This window comes from Cavia porcellus, unplaced genomic scaffold, assembly GCF_034190915.1.
Source record: "Cavia porcellus strain 051 isolate PalLab524CR breed Dunkin Hartley unplaced genomic scaffold, mCavPor4.1 scaffold_6, whole genome shotgun sequence".
NCBI classification, from domain to species: Eukaryota; Metazoa; Chordata; class Mammalia; order Rodentia; family Caviidae; genus Cavia; species Cavia porcellus.
In genome coordinates this window covers 62928759-62949528 of record NW_026947489.1, presented here as the reverse complement: position 1 = coordinate 62949528, position 20770 = coordinate 62928759, and the positions used below count along the sequence as shown (strand labels likewise).

General features: G+C 40.1%; 1 protein-coding gene and 1 non-coding gene across 2 annotated transcripts in view; both read left to right on the top strand.

The window, feature by feature from the left end:
• Positions 1-20770, top strand: part of Tex14 (testis expressed 14, intercellular bridge forming factor) — a 163560-nt gene that overhangs the window by 53389 nt on the left and 89401 nt on the right. The window contains exons 3-5 of the mRNA XM_023564983.2: positions 15519-15633; positions 16634-16799; positions 17641-17777. Coding sequence (XP_023420751.2) covers positions 15519-15633; positions 16634-16799; positions 17641-17777 — 418 coding nt within the window. The remainder of the gene's footprint in view (positions 1-15518; positions 15634-16633; positions 16800-17640; positions 17778-20770) is intronic.
• LOC111756822 (small nucleolar RNA U3) lies at positions 4935-5142 on the top strand. The gene has a single exon (XR_002791232.1). It is a non-coding gene; the product is annotated as a small nucleolar RNA U3 (small nucleolar RNA).

The window sequence follows — 20770 nt, the reverse complement described above, 5'->3', positions numbered from 1 at the left end:
TTTTTTTTGTCTTTTTAAGTCAGGGTCTCACTATGCAGTTCAGGCTGGCCTTGAGCCCACTTTGTAGCCCAGGCTGGTCTCCAACTTGCAATGCTCCTCCTGCCTCAGCCTCCCAAGTGCTGGGATTACAGGAGTGCACCACCACACCTGGCACTTTTTGAGTTTTTAAGGACATTTTGGTAGGTATACTTGAGTAGATCATTAGCCTCTAATGTTCCACTTAACTTTCAGCTCTGATTTGCCAGCCTCTACAGAGGAAAAATGGGCTGATTTCTACTCATTCCTTTGTTCTGCCTAGGTATCCAAGTGCCTCTAGCTGCCATTAAAGCATTGTTTACAAAAGACATTCATCACTCCCTGATATTCCAAAGGTGTTAGCTGAATGTCAAAAAATGAAACAAAAATGACATTTAAAAAATGACATATATATTTTCAGATAATGTTACATCTGTTGGGCCTGGGGTCTAGGAGTCACCAGATATACCCTTGTCAGGCCTGTCTCTTCAATGAAGAAAGAGGAAGATGAGTCAGAAAAGACCAGTGCAAAGCAAAAACTTTATTGCAGGTATTTCAGGAAGCAGTAGAAAGCCATTCCGGGAGTAAGGGTGCCCGAGATACCACCTACTCTGGGGCTGTGGTCCTGTTTTATGACATATGATCCCAGCTCTACACTCTTAAAGGTTGACAGTTGATGAGTTATCAGACTTGAAGGGGCCAGAGTAAGTAGGCTGATGAGAATTTTGTTTGCCGATTTCATTTAGGGAAAAGTAATCTCCTTAAAGAGGGCCTTCAGAAACAGTGTAGCTCCACAAGAGGTGTCAGAACTGCAGACTGCCAGCTCTGCTGCCTGCTGAGATACAAAGGCCTCTAAAAGGGGTCCATTCCCTAATCTAGTTGTACCTAAGAATCCTACTGTCCCTACATTAGTATGGTATAGTGCATATGTTAGGAAAAAAGGAAAAGGAATTGAGCTCAGCAGCCTTCCCAGCCAAGAACAGGTTTTATTTTGACTAAAAACCTGAGAGGGACTACTGGTGAAAGGCATAAGAACAGTGGTTGATTTTGTTATTGTTTGTTTTGCTTTGGGGTTTGTTTGTTTGTTTTTTGAGAGAGGATCTTGCTATGCGGTTCAAGATGGCCTAGAACTTGCAACAGTTCTCCTGACTCAGCCTCCCCAGTGCTGGAATGACAAGTGTGTGTCACCACTTATCACAAGTTTATGGTTGCTGGTAGAAGATAACAGATTCTTGAATCAGAGATGAATGATCTTTTATTACTCCTAACAAGTGCAGTGACTAGATTATTACCTTTTAACAACATTTTTTTTTGGTTAGTACCAGGAATTGAACTCAAGACCTTGTGTTTGCCAGGCAGGCGCTTATGCCACTAAGCTATATGCCCAACCTAAATGGCCAGATTATTAATTATAATTAATGTAGTTGGTTCCTTTAACCCCAGTTCCCAGAGCCAGGCAAAGTGCCAGGCAAAGAGCCTGATAACATTGCATACATACTGGTTGCCTTTGTAGTAGAGGAACCCTGAGTTGAGGAAGCATGAATCCTTTCTATTGGACAGTATGCTCTTTGCTGCAGAGGGAGACCTTTTCTTTATTATAGCAGTCAGTAAGCATGCATTTGCGTTGTTTTAGATGATCCTATCTGTCTCTTCAAAAGTTTATTCTACAAACATCTTCAGAAAAAACAAAGGATAACTAACACTTTCGTCCTGGAATGTGCATTAGCAGGAGAGACACCATGGAGAAGACTCATCCCACAGTATTCTTTGCAGCTCTTCTGTGCTTTTGCTTGCTCCTGTTGGGTAGATGAGTATAACAGCCACTGAAGCTAGGGAGTACACTTAGTGGTTCCTATGTTCTAGTAAAGGGAGACAGTCTGATGAGAGACAAGACATGCCTGGAATACTTTTAACACAGTGATCCAGGAGCAGTAAAAAATGTGAACCACACTAGCATTGCTCTCACTAAGATTTCTCTTTTGTACTAGATGTCTCTCCCCCTTTCTACCCCAGTACTGTACAGAGAATTGAACCTAGTGGTTCTGTACTTTGCTATATCCTCAGTCCTTTTGAATTCTTTTTATTTAAAGACTAGATTATTTAAAGACTAGATTATTTAAAGACTAGACTATATTTCCAAGATGGGACTGAAATTTGCAATTCTCCTGCCTCAGTCTCCCAGAGTGCTGGGGTTACTACAGTTGTACACCACCACACCTGGCTGATGTCTCTGGCTTTGGTAACATTCATCCATTCTCCTGTTTGAATCTCTTGCCTCCCTTGCCAGCATAAACCATTTTTCAGATTTTTCTTTTACCTCTATCTGCCCTTTGCTTTTTTTCCTCAGCCTGCCTCTTTAGATGTTAGTGGGAGACCCAAGCATATAATACCAGCACCCTGGGCAGCTAAGATAGAAGGATCTCAAATTCAACCTCATACTCGGAAAATTAGCATGACCCTGTCCAGAAGGGAAAAAAAAATTTTAAAGGGCTGGAAAAGTAAGTAGCTCAGTGCAAAAGCCCTGGTTCAGTTCCCTAATATACCTTTCACCACAACAAGAAAGATGTTAGTGGGCCTCAGGACGTGAAGACACTGCAGTTTTGGGACACATTCCACCCATTCCCCCACACCCTGCAGTTTAAGTTTTAGTGGTGATTTCTGAAATGATAGTAACTGCATAAAAAGACTATTTGATGTTTATTTCACATGGTTTGAGCATCTATTTAGACTAACAATCTATAATCTAGTTATTAACAGTAACTACAGTAACTATGGTTGATTTCCTAGAACTGTTTTGTTTTTGAAATCCAATATTGTTTCCATTGTTTTTTTTATTTTATTGTTTTGTTTTAGTCTTATTAAAAAAAACAACAACAACAGTGGTGAAGTTAAAGGTCCCCATCCAGCCCAAGAGAGTGTGTGTGGATGCCTTCTGGTAATAGGTGCTTGAGATTCTGTGAGTACACAGCTGTTTATACTCTTCAAAACCTTAAATCTCATGCATGTGGCAGGGATTAATCAAATAATCACACAAAAGAGGTGTTTGATCTGTTGAAGTTGAGGAAAGGCTTAAGGAAACAGAGACAGTTGCACAGATGTCAGAATGATGAAGTGAAGCTAAGTTGAGGGGAGAATCCCTGCTGGAGAGAGCCACCTGTGAACAGGCCTTAGGCCACAAGGGAGCCCTTGGGAACACAGGGTGTGTAGTTGAGCTCAAGTGGAGGAAAGTGAGCCTAGGGCATGGTATGAATGTAGAAAAGCTTTGACCTTAACCCAACAATGGGAAACCACACAAGTTTAAAGCAGGGGGATAATATTTTATATTATTTGTTTAATCACAGCCATATTGTCTCTTTCCATTCCGAATTCCTTGATTGGGAATGGGAGCCCCAACAGGATATATCGCCTGTCTTTTTGCTCACAGGATAAAATTTAAAACTCAAAATAAATAAATAAATAATAGGACATTAGGTGCAGACGTCATAGCCTTTGGCTTTGTGTGGGGACTTCCACTGTCCACTTTCCATTTTTTTTTTCCTTTCTCCATGAGACGCCATCTTGGCTGGGTCCAGCGGTCTCAACTGAGGCGTGCAAGGGGTGGTTCCTGGCAGCGCGCTGGTTGGCCATCAGCATGGCGCTGGTGGCGCAGAACTGGCGGAAGTGGGGCTGGCTTGATTAGAGGTAAGTGGCTTAGAGATTGGGTGTTTGGCGGTGCTATGTTAATGAAGGTGCCAGCGTGAAGTAGTTTTCAAAAAGGCAAGAGCGTTGAAAAGTGGTTTTTTGTAAGTCTGGTAAGGGAAAGGCTTCCTCCAGGGAAGCTAGAAGTGTGCATTTATGTGAGCCGGTGTCCCCAGAGGTAGTGACCATCAGCGTGATATGTGTGTATTTCAGGAAGGAAGCAAAGGTGGCTGCACACCAGCAAGTCTATAGTTTCAAGGGTCACTTGTTTTTTTCTTAAAGAGAAAAAAAAGAAAGGAAATAAAATAAAAAAATAAAGCAGTAAAAGGGTATAAATAATACAGAATTTCAAGGAAAAAAATACAGTAAGATATCACTAGTTAATAGGTTACATATTGTCATCTTTGAAATAGTTGTCCAAATTATAAATTAAAGCATGTAAAGTGAACATTCATACGATGAGATTGCGCACAATGCTAATCAATGATCCAACAAAAGTTCAGTAATATGGATTTCCATCCTACACACTCAAACATACATGCAGTTATATCCCTTAGACCATCTTCCTTTCCTCTCTTTTTAATAACAACTACACTTTTTGGGTTTTTTTACTCCCACAATTCTTATTATTTTTTGGAAAGAATAAAACCTAACGTGGCTAAACAAAACAGAGTCAGTTAGAACAAAAGGATAGGCATAGTACATGATGTAAAAATAGAATATCAGGTGGTCTAAAATGGTTACCATTGTGCCTCTTGCTATTTTTTTAAAAAGTTGCCTATATCGTCAGGTATAATAGAATTGATCAAAACAGTACAGAACAAGACCAATAAAACCTACACTGGAGACCTTACAGGACTTCAAAAAAAGATAATAGTCAAACTATAATGGGCGTCATAGTATATCTTATTGCCTTCAAAGTGGTTGCCTATACCCTCAAACGATACTATCAAACAAAACAGAATATAGAATAATCAGACAGAACAAGATGGGGAGAGCAATACTGAGGTTCAAATCAGGTTAATAGGAAAACAAAAAAGTTACTATAATATGTCCCGCTAGTTTTTAATTTAGTTTTCCCTTAATTGAAAAAAAATGTAAGAAAAAATAGATTAATTTTAAAAAAAGGATGGGATTGAGGTAAAAGAGGACATTGTATTAGAACAACATAGGTCAGAACCGAACAATTTAAGCATCATTGTGTTTCATCCCCAGATAATCTAACATAATAGTAGTCATCATAGTGCCTCCTTCCTTGTCAGGGGTCATTTCTATAGTATGTTACTAGAGAAGTCGCTGTGATCATGTGGAGTGCCAGAGACCACAAGGAATAGTGTTTTTTCCTGAGTGTCAAGTTGCATCATGGTGTTGTTGCTTGAGTACAACTGCCACCTTGATCCGGCCCGCCAGTCAATCTGTGGGTCTCACCTGGTGGATGAACGGGGTGGGGGTGGGGCAAAGGACAAGAGGGGAGAGAGACGGAGACAAGTTGAGGAAGTCCAATCAAGTCTCGTTTATTCAGGAAGAGGTTGCAGCTTTTATAGAACAATGGCGGCCTGGTGGGACAGGAAGAGGCTATGTGGTGATCTCTGGTAGGCTGCCGTCTCATTCAGGTATGTGAGGTAGACAGGAGAGGATCTTGGGTAATGTAGGCAGATGCAGTTGGCGCCCAAGGGAAAAGGAAATGAGGTGGCAGCAGTGAGACAGTCACGCCACTCCCTACACCACATGTCATTGATAATTGTTTTTCCTGTCTTCTTGGAGAGAGCAGGAAGGAAGGAATGCAGTTTGAGTGGCTTCTGTTTCTGTTGAAGTAATACTGAAGGATATTGTAAGATGACCAGTCCAATTTGTATATATATTTTAGGCTTGCTCTTAGTTCTTCCCTGTGTGTGATATTTTTAATATGTGGGTGTAGTATGTGTTAATTGGGAGCATTTCAACCCTTACTAGTGCTAGTATTCTCTAGTGGCAGGATTCTCTAGGTGTTGTAGTGTGGGGTGGAAAGTAAAAATTTCAAAAACCTCACAAAAAGATAATATTGTTTGAAATGCTGAGGTACTTGCACAACAGAAATAGACTTAATCTCAGACTGATTGTAGTGGGTATGGTGATGCTGAATGAAACAGTTTAAAGCTTACTTTCAGTGGGTTTTAGAGTGAAAGGGTGTTTACTCATAGTAAAACTGAAGTTTTTTTTCTTGTGAACTCCATCCTCAGTTTTACTTGGAGACAAATTTTTACTAAATCCAGCGTGATCATCATTTTTTTCTTTTTTCTCTTTTTCTAAAATTAACATTTTTATTGCTTTATTTAAAATTGATCTTTTTGTTTTTTTTTTCTTTTTTTAGTTTATTTGAGACAAGATTTCACTATGCAGTTCAGGCTAGCCTTGAACTCACTTTATGTTTCGCACTGGCATCACATCAAGTTGATTCTGATTTTTCGACTCTCCTGCTTTAGCCTCCCAGAGTGTAATTGCAATTATTGATAGTTTTTGTTTGTTTCTTTGTTTTTTTGGACTTCCATGATAGCATGGAAATTGGTCTGTTGTGTGCCTTTCCTTTGCTGAATGACTCCATAGTTTAGAGATATTTTCTAGGTAAAATGGCCTAGTCTATTAATTTTTTATATTATTGTCCTCCCAACATAGGTATTATTAATTCTTTCATATATTTTTATGACTAAGAACCATTTAATTCATTCCACTGAAATTTTTGGTTTTCTTTTTTGTTTGTTTTGGGTTTTTTGAGACAGGTTCTCCCTATGTAGTTCAGGCTAAGCTTGAACTTACTATGTGGTCTAGGTTGGCCTTGAACATGCTACAGTTGCCTTCATTAGCCTCCTGAGTTCTGGGATTACAGGTGTGTACCACCATGCCCAGGGCTTGTTTTTAATTGGAGTTTGAATCCAGGGCCTTTGTGCTGAGCGACATTTCCATCCTCATTTAAATTTTTTTTTTTTTAAATTTTGAGACAGAGCCGGGGATTTAGCTCAGTGGCATAAGTGCCTGCCTTGCAAGTATGTGGTCGTGAGTTAGATCCCTGGTACCCCCCCCCAAAGAAAAACACTTTTTTTTTTGAGACAGAATCTCACCAAATTATGTAGATTGGGCTCAAATTTATGATCCTCCTGCCTCTGTCTCTCAGAATGCTTGGGTTATAGGCATTTACTTGCACAACTATCTGGGATGCCTTTTACATGATCTTTGATGTTTTGTGTTTGTGTGAAACTAATAGAAGGTGTGATTTTCTGACTTTTCCTTTTTCTTTTGCTATGCTGGATTATGCAGGGCTTTGACTATGTTAGACAAGTACTCTACCACTGAGCTATACCCCTAGCCATTTTCATTTTTAAATTTTGAGATAAGGTCCAGTTAAATTCCTCAACTGGTTTTAAAGTCCTGCTTCCTGCCCAGCCTCCCAGGAGCTAGGATAACAAGCACTTGGCACCATTGCTGGTGTCATTTGTGTGTGTGTGTGTGTGTTTCCTTTTTATTTTTTTTTTTATTTAAAGAGAAAAAAGACAGTAAAAGGATACAAGTAATACAGAATTTCAAGAAAAGATATACACTAAGAAATCACTAGTTAATAGATTACATATTGTCATCTTAGAAATAGTGGTTCAAATTACAAAATTAAAGCATACAAAGTGGACATTCAAACAGTGAGATTGCAAACAGTTCTGTTCAATGATCCAATAAAAACTTAGTAGTAGGGTTTTCTATTTTACACACTGTTATGGATTGAGAACTTGTTGTCAGCTTAACGCCAGCTGGATTACATCAGCAAGGCATTGAGTGAAGATTCTCTACCTGATAAAAGTTGCCAGGATAAATAGGTGGAGAAGAAGGGAGGGCTGAGGTGTTAAGGAGACATTGTGAGTTCTATGAGTTGCTGTCTGAGCTGTTGGTTCTCCTGAGAAGCTTTGGTCCTCACATCGAGCATTGCTTCCTGGCTCCGGAGGGGGAAGACGTGTGCTGCTTGGTCTCCAGGATGAACTCGTCACGCTGCTTTCTGGCACGTACCCGACTGTGCTTGTTGTGGAGGAGCTCAGGGCCTTCATGTTGCTGAGGACAGCTGTGGTGCCTTTCAGGACAGCCCCGGTCTTTGTTGTGAGTGTGACTTCTCGGCTCCAGCGTAGAACCCTCATCCCACTAGCACAGTTCCTGCATCTTGCTGACACAGACTTTCTGGCTTTCACTGCTGACCCTTGGGTCTTCCCAGCATAGATCCATAAAAGAGACTGGCGTGAGTCCTTCTTGTGGGCTCTGGATCAGTTGGACTCATGGGAGGCATTGTGCTGAGCTCTGGGTTTTTATCTGGACTCATGTGGGACATTGCCGTGGAGTTTAGGCTTTTGACTGAATAATCCATGTCTTTGGTGTTGCGGATAGAGTTCCTGCATTTTCCTGTGTTAAATCCCAGTGACCATTATAAAAATATTATAAACTCCATGTCCTAATCCTAGTTGTTCTCTGTGTACAACCCCTAACTACAACACACACTTAAATATACATGCAGTTATACCCTTTAAATCACTTTCTTTTCCTCTCTTTTTTACAATAACAATTGCACTTTTTGGGTTTTATTACTCCCACAGTTCTTACTACTTTTTTTGAAGAGAAAAAAACCAAATGTGACAAAGCAAAACAGAATCAGAACAGAAGGATGGACATAGTACATGATGTAAAAACAGAATAGTAGGTGATCAATAATGGTTACCATTATGCCTCTTGCTATCTTAAAAAGAGTTGCCTATATCATCAGGTACAATAGAATTGAACAAAACAATACTGAACAAAACAAATAAAACCTAAACATTGGAGATCTTACAGGACTTCAAAAGAAGATAATAGTCAAACCAGAAAGGGCATCATAGTGAATCTTATTGCCTTCAAAGTGGTTGCCTATACCCTCAAACTTGATACTATCAAACAAAACAGAATAGAGTAAAATCAGTCAAAACAAGAGCAATACAGGGGTTCAAATCAGGTTAATAGGAAAACAAAAAGTTACTATAATACATGCCGCTATTTTTAAATTTATTTTTCCCTTAATTAAAAAATGATATAAAAATTAATTTAAAAAAAAAGGAAAAGGGAGATTGAGATAAAAGAGGACATAACAACATAACACAGGTCAGAACAGAACAATTTAAACATCATAGTGTTTCACCACCAGATAACCTAACATAATAGTAGTTACCATAGTGTCTTTCCTTGAAATATTTGAGTTATAACTTCATATACTATACCATCAAACATATCAAGACGATGTGAAACCATTTAAGAGAATACAGGGTATTTGAACCAGCTAACAGAAAACGAACAACGATTTCTATATTATCTCTTTGCCTATAAAAAAATTTGTTTATACTATCATATATATTAAAATACAATAAGATAAAACATGTTAAAACCAATGGAAACAGATGAACAACAGCTTGATGGCTTGATGAAGATGATATTAAAGCACTAGCTATTATGATGACTTGTTTTCTTTAAAATAGCTATTCGTAGTATCACAGACAATAAAATCGAACAACCCAAATTAAAACCATTCCAATTAATGAGTGAAAACATTATATGACTTCAAACCAATATAATTGGGAATCATGATTACCACATACTTTTATGTATTCTTATCATTTATTACACTAGGGAAACTATTTGGTATTTATACATGTGAGTTTGATTTATTTTACTTATGAGTATGGTCTGAAGCTGTGCCCATTTATTTATAAATATCTCCATGTGATTATTTTTTATAGCTGAGTAGTACTCCATTGTATAAAAATACCACAACTTTTTTTTATCCATTCCTCAGTTGATGGACATTTAGGTTGTTTCCAGGATCTGGCTATTACAAATTGTGCTGCTACAAACATGGGTGCACATATATCACTGTGGTATGATGCACTTTCAGTTCTTCTGGGAATATGCCTAGAAGTGGAATAGCTGGGTCAAATGGAGCTTCCAATCCCAGCTTTCTGAGAAATCTCCAGACTGACCTCCACAATGGTTGCAACAGTCTACACTCCCACCAACAGTGCAGGAGAGTTCCTTTTTCCCCACAGCCTCTCCAGCATTTGTTGTGGGTGGTTTCTTGATCTTGGTCATTCTTTCAGGAGTGAGATGAAATCTCAGTGTGGTTTTAATTTGCATTTCTCTAATGACTAATGATGATGAACATTTTTTCATGTATTTATTTGCTGTTTGTAATTCTTCATCAGAGAATTGTGTATTCATTTCAGATGCCCATTTTTGGATTGGGTCTTTGAATTTTGGGGGTCTGATTTTTTAAAATTCTTTATATGTTTTAGACAGAAGTCCTTTGTCTGAGGGACAGTTCACTAAGATTTTTTTTCCCAGTTTGTGTGTTTTCTTTTCACTATGCTGGAGATTTCTTTTGACGTGCAGAAACTTTAATAAGAGGTGATCTCAGTTAATGATTCTGGGAAGTATTTCCCATGCAGTTTGAGTACTATTCATGAATTCTTTACCACTTTGTCTTCCAATAGATTTAGTGTTTCTGTTTTAATATTCAGATCTTTGATCCATTTAGATTTTATTTTAATATATGATAGGCATGGGTTTAGTTTTAGTTTTCGGCATATGGAGAGCCAGTTTTTCCAACACCATTTATTAAAGAGACTGTTTGGCCCCTTTATCAAAGATAACGTGGTTGAGTGTGTTTGTAGTTGTGGTTGTATCTTCTAATCTATTCCACTGATCTTCAGCTCTGTTTTGGTTCCAGTACCATGTTGATTTTACTACAGTTGCTTTGTAGTATAACTTCAAGTCAGGGACTGTGATGCCTCCTGCCTTACCTTTGCTGCTTAGAACTGTCTTTGGTATTCTAGGTCTGTTCTTGCTCCAGACGAATTTTAGGAGTGATTTCTCGAGTTCTGTGAAGTATGTTGATGTTATTTTTATCGGGATTACATTGAATCTGTATAACAGTTTTGGGAGAATGGCCATTTTCACTATATTTATTCTTTCTATCCTTGAGCAAGGGATGTCTTTCCATTTTCTGAGATCATCTTCAATTTCATTTTTTAGTGTATTATAATTTTCCCTGTATAGGTCTTTTACATGTCTCGTGAGAGTAATTCCTAAATATTTCATTTTTTTGGGTTGCTAGTGTGAAGGGTATAGCTTCTCTTATTTCTCTCTCTGTGATTTTCTTGTTAGTGGAGAGGAATGCTATTGATTTTTGAGTATTGATTTTGTATCCAGCCACATTGCTGAATTAATTTATTTATATCTAGGAGTCTTTCAATGGAGTTTCAGGGATCTTCTATGTAGAGTATCATGTCATCTGCAAATAGTGATAATTTAACTTCTTCTTTTCCGATCTTTACGCCTTTTATTTCTCTCTCCTGTCTAATTGCTCTGGCTAGTATTTCCAGTACTATATTAAATAGGAGCAGTGATAAGGGACATCCTTGTCTTGTGCCTGATTTTAAAGTAAAGGCCTTCAATTTTTAGCCATTTAGTTTGATACCGGCTGTTGGTTTGTCATAGACTGCCTTTATTATATTGAGGTAAATAACATCTATTTTAATTTTCTGCAAGGTTCTTATCATAAATGAATGTTGGACCTTATCAAAAGCTTTTTCTGCATCTATAGAAATGATCATGTGATTGTTACTTTTGGTTTTATTGATGTGGTGGGTTACAGTTACTGATTTATGTATGTTGAACCATCCCTGGATGCCTGGGATAAATCCTACTTTGTCATGGTGTAAAATCTTCTTGATGATTTGCTGCATCCTATTTGCCAATATTTTATGGAGGATTTTTGCATTTGTGTTCATTAGGGAGATTGATCTGTAGTTCTCTTTTACAGTTGGGTCCTTCTCAGGTTTGGGTACTAGAGTAATATTTGCTTCTAGGAACGATTTAGGAAGGATTGCTTCCCTTTCAATTTCATTGAAGAGTTTGAGGAGTGTTGGCATTAGGTCTTCTTTGTATTTCTTGTAGAATTCTGCAGTGAATCCGTCTGGGCCTGGGTTATTCTTTGTAGGTAAGGACTTGATTACATTTGCACTTTCATTAATAGAAATTGGGTTATTCAGCAGTTTTACATCTTCTTAACCTAGCTTTGGCACTTTATATGCTTCTAGGAATCTGTCTATTTTTTCTGAGTTTTCAAACCTTTGTGAGCAGAGGTTTTCAAAATAGGTGTTGATCTTCTGTTTTTTTTTTTTTTTTTTTTTTTTTTTTGTCTTTTTCCTTTTTATCGGTACTAGGGATCGAACTCATGACTGCCTGCTTGCAAGGCAGATGCTTATGCTGCTGAGCTAAATCCCCAGTCCCGATCTTCTGTATTTCTATAGGGTCTGTAGTGATTTTGCCTTTTTCATTCCTTATTGCATGAATTTGAGCTTTTTCTTCCCTTTTTAAAATAAGGTTGGCCCGGGGCTTATGGATTTTATTTATTGTTTCAAAGAACCAACTCTTTGATTCATTGATTTTTTTGGATTGTTTTCTTAGTCTGTACTGCATTGATTTCTGCTCTGCTTTTCATAAGTTTCTCTCTTCTTTTGGCTTTGAGCTTGACTTGCTCTTCTTTTTCTAGATATTAGATGTGTGACATCAGGTTATTTATTTGTATTCCTTCTGTTTTCCTGATGTGGGAACTCAGTGCAATAAATTTTCCTCTGAAGACAGCTTTCATTGCATCCCACAGATTCCAGTAAGTTCTATTTGTGTTTTCATTTGTTTGTAGGTATTGTTTAATTTCTTCTTTAATTTCCTCTGTGACCCACTGCTTACTCAAGAGTGTGTTATTCAGTTTCCATGTGTTTGTGGGATTTTTGCAGTTATCTTTTATCATTAATTTCTTATTTCATAGCGCTATGATCCGATAACATGCAAGGGATAATTTCAACGCTGTTGCATTTATTTACATATGTTCTGTCAGTTAATATATGGTCTGTTTTAGAGAATGACCCACGTACTGCTGAGAAGAATGTGTATTCTTTTGTTGTTGGGTGAAATACTCTGTATATGTCTTTTCAAGTCCATTTGTTCACAGGTGTGATTCAGTTCTTTTATTTCTTTGCTGATTTTTTGTCTGGTTGATGTGTCTATTGGTGTCAATGGTGTGTTAAGATCTCCTGTTAGAATTGTATTACTGCTAATTTGGTTTTTTCATTTCTGTTAATACTTGTTTTATATAACTGGGTGTTCTAGAATTTCGTGCATATATATTTAAGATAGTTACCTCTTCCTCTTGAAGTTTTCCCCTGACCAGTATGTAGTGACCTTCTTTATCTCTTCTTATCATTATTAGTTTTAAGTCCATATTGTCTGCAAACAGAATAGCTACCCCCACTGTTTTGAGGGTTACTATTGCATGAAGTATTGTTTTCCATCTTTTGACTTTCAGTCTGTGAGTATCCTTTTGGGTTAGATGTGTTTCTTGTAGATAGCATATGGTTGGATTTTGTTTCTTGATCCATTCTGCCAGTCTGTTTCTTTTAATTGATGCATTGAGACCATTTACATCAATGGTAATAACTGTTATATGTTGGTTTATGGTTGACATGTTGTCTTTCTGCTGTTTCATCTTTATCTTTCTGTTCTGTTTAATTGTCTGCTTTGTTTAGTGGTTTTTTTCCTAAGTGTATCTAAACTGTCTTTCAGTATTCTTTACAGGGTTGGCTTGGTGATCATGAAGTTCTTCAGCTGTTCTTTGTCATGAAAGTATTTTATTTCTCCATCGATTTTGAAGGACAGTTTTTCAGGGTACATCAGTCTAGGTTGGAAATCATTTTCCTTTAGGATCTGAAATACTTTACTCCATGCTCTTCTTAACTTTATTGTTTGTGCTGGGAAGTCTGCTGTGATTTTGATAGGTTTTCCTTTATAGGTGATCTGTCTTTTCTCTCTGACAGCTTTTAATATTCTATTCTTTTGTTTGATTTCTGGGATAGTGATTATTATGTGTCTGGGTGTAGTTTTATTTTGGTTATGGCTATTTGGAGTTCTATATGCTTCATTGATCCTCATATCAGTTTCTAATGTTACGTTTGGGAAATTTTCAGCTATTCTCTAAATATCCTCTTGACATTGTTTATATTGTCCCCCTCTTTTTTAGTTATCCCTATCAACCTTATGTTGTTTATCTTTGCATCATCTTGCAGGTATTGAATTTTTATTTCCTGATTACTTGTTATTTTTAGAAGATCTTTCCTTTCCTGTTCACTTGCTGCAATCTTTTCTTCGAGGTCTGAAATTCTATCTTCATATTCATTGAAGAATATGAAGGTTTTTACAACTTTCCATGGAATTTTTGACTTCCTGTATATCTCTTTACATCTGCTTTAGGTATTCTGTTTGTTTCTTATATTGTTCATCCAGGGATTTTATCTTTTTGTTTAGTTCCTCCAATTTTTTAACTGTGTCTTCTTTAGCTATGTTCATTTCTTTTAGCATTTCTTCTTTTACCTGAGAGATTATTTCTAGTTTGAATTCCTTTAAAGCTTCCTGGAGTTGTTTCTTTATTTCGGTTACTATTATTTCAGATATTTCAGGCATATGGCATGTATTTTCTTCTATGTACATGGCTCCTAGGCTTTCCTGGGATGGGCTGGATGTTTGCATTTTGGTCTTTCGTTTTGTCATTTTCTTATATTTGTATTTTTCAAGTGTTGTTTCAAAGTTTCCCCTGGGCATGTTTTAAATTGTCTCCTATGTCCTGGGCTCCTGGGACTGCTCTGGTAGCATAACTCCCTCCTTGGGCAGGGAGGCTCTGAATTAAAAGAAGGTTGCCAGGCTTCTCTCAGGTAGACCTAAAGCCTCCTCAATCCACACAGCTCCCCACTCTGGCAGCAAAGCTCCCCTGAGGGAAAGAAAGCTACCTGGTGTGGTCCCGGCAATCCCAAATCCTGCTAAATCCAATCTAGTGTGGCCACAAGCCCAGTGGGCCCCCAACCCCCTACAGCAAGGATCTCATGTTCTCCCGGGGTTTGAATGTTGTATAACCATCCAGATCCTTGGATGGCAAAGGCCCCCTCATGGCCTAGGTAGGCCTCAAACCTTCTCAGCAGGGCTGCTCCCTCCTACAGGTGGTGGCAGTAGTGCTGGTGCTCTCCAGGTGGAAAGAAGTTCGCAGGCAAGGCCGGAGCCCCAGCTTGACCCAGTTCCCTCCTTCAGTTGGTGTAGCTACTGTGGGCCCTCCAGTGATGGAATGCAGTCAGCATGGCCGAAACAGGTTCCCGAGGTTAGGCCCAGCTCCCTCTTCCAGGCAGGCAGCTGCGGTGTGCCCTCCGGGTGAGAGAGGGCGGTCAGCGAGGCTGGAGCTTGGTCCCGTGGCTGGGCCTAGCTCACTCCTCCAGGGAGGCAGCTGCTCTGTGCACTCCGGGTGAGAGAAGGCAGACAGCAAGACTGGAGTGTGTCCTGCAGCTCAGCCCAGCTCCCTCTTCCAGGAGGGTAGTTGCGGAGTGCCCTCCGGGTGAGAGAGGGCAGTCAGCAAGGCCGGGGCATGGTCCTGCGGCTCTGCCAAACTCACTCCTCCAGGTAGGCAGCTGTGGTGTGCCTTCTGGGTGAGAGAGGGCGGTCCACAAGGCTGGAGTAGGGTCCCTTGGCTCAGCCCAAGTCACTCCTCCAGGCTGGCAGCTGCAGTGTACACTCTGGGTGAGAGTAGGCGCAGAGAAGGCAGTCAGCAAGGCCAGAGCGGGATCCCGCGGCCCATTTTTTTTTTTTTTTAAGGCTCCTAGTAATTCATGAAAGTAGAAGGTACTTTTCTGTAAAGTTCCTACTTTGATTTCAGGAAGATTCCTGATATTTACATTGCTTCTGTATTTGCCTTGCAGGAATTTGCATTGATGCAGTTAATTCCCTGGGGCAGACAGCACTTTTTGTGGCCGCATTATTGGGCCTTACGAAATTAGTTGATGTTCTGGTGGATTATGGATCAGATCCAAATCAGTAAGTATGGTAGCATGATACATAGCTATTAATGAGGTTACTTGTTTGTTTCCTGGTGCTGGGGAAGGAACCTATGGCCTGTAGGCATTGGGCTACATCCTTAGCCTTTTTTAAAATTTGGATTCCAGGTCTCTTCAAATTGCTAAATTACTGAGCCTGGGCTCTTAGCTGAATTTGCTGTTTTCTTGCATTAATCTTATACAGTACAGATGTGTGCCACTATGCTGGGTTAGGCATATGCTCTTAAAACAAGTAGAGGCATTTCAAAAGTACTTTGAGCTTGGCTTGGCTCTGTATGCCTATAATCCCAGTACTTGGGAGGCTGGGGCAAGGTGGCTGGGAGTTCAAAGCCAGCCTGAGTTTAACCCATGACAGCCAAGATGCAAAGACAAAAGGGAGGAGCTACAGAGGGAGGTAGACCTTCAAAGAAAGGTACATCCCCTCAGTGACGCCTCTTCCAACCAGGCCCACTCCCTAACAGCACATTCAACTGAGAGTTCATTAATAGATGAGTCCACAGGTAAGTATAGCACATGAGACTTTAGGAGATACCGTAAAAAGTATCACTGGTGAGCTTTATTTGAGGCATAAGTCCTTGACTGAGGGTTTTTTGGGCCCCCATCACAGGATTGGGCCTGGACTAGTTGCTGGTTATTGTGTGCTTGACCAACCTGACCCTAGGATGCTGCAGACATGAATTGTTTCAGAACAGCTAATATCAGAGTGTGGTAGGGAAAGAACACTGGGGTGTTGAATCAGACCTATATCTGTTATCTCTTGGATGTACAAGAGTGCTGAAGGCTTGAGGTATGGATGGACAAAGCAAATGTGTGTAAGGTTCCTGTTGGTAGAGGCCAGGGGCCTTATGAGTGGTATTCTTCTAATTCTAAACACTAAAGGTTGCCATTGTGGCCTGCAAGCCTTGTGTCTTTCCCATGGAAGGAAGAAAGGAATATTGCCATGGACACTTGCTGTACTCATTTCCACCCTCTGTTCACAGCCGCTGCTTTGATGGCAGCACCCCTGTCCATGCAGCAGCATTTTCAGGCAGTCAGTGGATCCTCAGTAAACTTCTGGATGCAGGGGGTGACCTACGGCTTCATGATGAGAAGGGTCGAAACCCACACACTTGGGCCTTGGCAGCAGGAAAGGATCGCAGTACCCCGGTAAGGGAGGTCCCACTTTCCAGTCCAGTGGAGGAGCCCCAGCCTGAGAGTCAGGATCCTAGGTGCAAGGCAGAGCTTGCAGGAGTTTTAGCCTTGCATTGGACACATAGGCCTGAGTCCAAGCAAGTTAACCTGGTATAGAACCTTGGTCAAGTCTAGTGATTCTAGAAAATCATTTGTTGAGTGAAGAGGGAGAGCAATAATGTTGTCTAACCCCTTTAGCCCTTACCACCAGTCATGTTCCAAAGAAGTTTTTTTTAAATGACTTACCTAAATCTCAATAGCCTTTCAGCTCAGTACAGTATTGTTATTGTCCTCATTTTACTCCCATAGTCCTGTTGACATTGTGTAACGTGCTTGAGGCCACTCACTGTCCGGTGCGATGTGATTTTTTTTGTTTTGTTTGTTTGTTTTGGTACTGGGAATCAAACTCAGGACCTTTTGCTTATGAGGCAGGTGCTGTGTCCCTGAGCTACATCCCCAGTCCCACATGTAATGTGTTTTAATGAGAGCTAAATAACAGGACAGATGTGAAAGCCAGGAACATGCGAAATGCCAACCTCTTGGTGCAATATACTTCCTGCCCTCTGGTTCTGCTTATTACCTCTTGAGCCTTGAGCAAGAGATTTTACCCCTCTACCTCAATTTCCTCAGGTGTGGAATGAGGAAATTTGAGGCAGTCGTGGACAAATCTTCTCCTTGAAAATGTTCCATCCATCTGAAAGTCTTCTGTTCCCTTTCTCTCCCCTCTGGGAGGTCTGTCATTCATGCTTCACCCAAACCTGTATTTCCATCAAGGGCTGATGTGGCCAGTGTTGAGTGTCTTTACCATGTGTTATAGATGGTGGAGTTCATGCAGCGCTGTGCCTTGCACATGCAGGCCATCATGCAAGGCTTCTCTCATGACCTCCTGAAGAAGATAGACTCCCCTCAACGGCTCATCTGCAGCCCACCCTGCCTTGTGGGCCTACTGCAAGGGTGAGTACTGATTCCAGCACATGGAATATTCTGCTCCAACCCCCTTCCTAATGGGAGCCCTGTGACATGTGCTGCTGGTCTCCTTTACAAGTATACTTGCTGGTATCTCGGCCACCCAGAGAAAGAGCTGCACTTGGAAAGAGATGTGACCCTTAAGAAAGGACTGCCAGAAGAGCATCCTCCTCCCCCTAGAAAATCGGGGAAATCCAGGCAGATCCCATCGGTAAAAGAGGAACATCTTAAGTCTGAGGGGCCCAGCAGAAAAAACTTAGCTGGTAGGGTAGCTGCCTGGCTTTTTTTTTTTTTTTTTTTTTGGTCATCTTCTGAATCTTGGAAAGAATATTTCTTTCTTATGAAGGTTGTAGAAGTTCACAAATGCTTAATTTATGGTTTTTGGGGCTGTTTGAAGCTGCTGTAAGATATGTGCTGCCCTTGTACAGTTTATCCACTCCATTTACAGAAATTTTTCACTTGTCATTTTATTTGCAAGTGTTTTCTGTTTTTCTAACCAATCTGTGAATACCAATTGGACAGAGACTATGAATCATTCATCACTAACCCTTAGTGGCCTGGTCAGTACAAATAAAGTATGTTTATGGAAAGCCAAGAAAGAAATCCCAAATTCAATATCGATAAACGTTTGTGCTGGGCATGGTGGTATATACTTGTTATCCCAGCACTCAGGAGACTGAGGCTGAAGGATCACACACACAAGTTCAAGACCAGCCTGGGCTACATAGTGAGTTCAAGGCTAGCCTGTACTACAAAGCAAGACCCTGTCTCAAAAAAAAAAAATTGGTCAACACTTGAAACATCAATTACTAATCTAGACATAGTGTCTGTTTCATAATTACATAATTCATCTAATTAAAAACCTAAAGTAAATGGTATGTTTAATGGAAAATAGGATGGAAATGCACATCTCCTTTTTTTGTAATATAAAGAATCACACAAGTCCTAGAAATAAAGAGTTGGCCTAAGGTCTATGAGTGATACCACATCAGATACGATTGTCCGTAGGCATATGAAGATGCAGAGCCAGGACCGGGAAAGATGAAAGCACTAAACAAAGACAAAGTGGTGGCTGGATAGTTGTGGATAACCAGAGTCGTTTTTACTCCCCTTACATGGATAGGGACTGAAACATTTAGTTACATAGACAGGGACTTAGTTGTTTTTTCGCTTTTTGTTTTTTGGGGAGGACCAGGAATCAAACTCAAGACCTTGCAATTGCCAAGCAGGCGCTTGTGCTACTGAGCTATATTCCTGGCCCAGAGACTGAGAGATTTAGATCAGAGAGCAAGACACATTAGTCTGAACTGCAGCGTGATCCAGGTTGATGCCAGAGAACAGTCAGCTTCTTTGCTTAAACAGTGCTGCTACCTTCTAATGAGCCTATGTGCTGATCAGATGGAAGACGGGAGGCCTGAGCAGTGGTGTCTCCTGTTGCATGGCTGAGGGGGGATCCCACCCTCACTAATACTAATCTGTTCCCCTGGGATTAGAAGTGCTCCATTGTTTCCTAGATCTGTTAGGGCTAAGCACATAGGCCTTGTTTATAGAGGAGACTAATGATTTGGCATAAGAAAGTGGCTTTTCTCTAAAGAATGTGTCTCCTCAGCTGGGCATTATGGTGCATTCCTGTAATACTAGCACTGAGGAGGCTGAGGCAGGCAGATCATTGCAAGTTCATGACCAGCCTGGGCTACACAGTGAGCCCAAGGCCAGCCTGAACCACATGGTGAGACCTTGTCTCAAAAAGACACACACACACACACACACACACACACACACACACACACACACACAGGAGAATGCGTCTCCTCAAATCAGGGAAACCACAGAAGTTACCCCGTACACTGATTATTTCCAAAAGGATGATCCTGGGATACAAAGTGTAAACTGAGATGTCCAGTTTACCTCAGTCCAGATTTGAGAGTCTTCTCTTCAGCAGCATGACGTGTGAAAGGAGGGAAAGGACAGCTTGGAACTGAAAAGTTGCTGAGGAGATATAAAGCCTGGGCAATTGCAAGAGCAGAAGTACAGCATTTTCATCTGTTCATGATGTGACCTCATAGACCTGGCACAGACTGGGGCTGGGTATACACTGTCCCACCAGCTTCTTTGCCATTTGCCAAGAAGGGAAAATGTTTTAGTGCCTCTCCCTATCCTGCAATCTGGGTGAAAACTACTCATAAAGCATCCACTAAGCACCTGCTACATGCATGGCATACTCCCAGGCCTCTGGACCCAAAGAAATGTATGACATTCCAAGGTGCCTTTAATTAGTGGAATCTTACATGCAGGCAGTGGTTTGGGTGAGGTCCAAGTTTGGTCTGTGCTCTTGGTCTGTGACTTCTCTTCGGCTTCATTTTCCCCATTGTAAAATGAGAAAGTTGTAGAAGATATGCTTTATGATTCCTCCCAACCCCTACCAACTGTTTTTTGTTAATTTCATATCTTTTTTATTAGTGAGTATTGTTTATGCTGATTAGTGCACATAACACACTTAAATCATTTTCATCCTCCCCAGTTTCATTTTTTTTGTTTCAGTGACTATATTTGTTTATAGTCTTCTCCCTAGTTATCCATCCTTATACCATCCTTTCTTTTCTTGTGTTCCTTTCTACATTTTCTTACTATCTGTTTTAGTAGGGAACTAAATATGTTTATCTGATGGAATTTCTGGGATCAGGATGCAGTGAATGGCTTACCTAGTTTACACTGAAGATATCTTTTGGAGCTGCCATAATCCATCTGAAGGCTTGATGGGGAATGCAGGATCCAGTTTCAAAAGGGCATACTTCCATGGTTAGAAAATTGGTACTGAATATTTGGTTTCTGTGTTGGGCTGCTCAATGTCCTCACAATTCTCAAAGCAAATAATACCAGAGAGATCAAGGCAGAATCCCTGTTAGCCTTTGCTTTGGAAGGGTTACCCCATCATTTCCACAATATCTTACTAAGCTAACAGGTTAAACTTCTTTGACTAT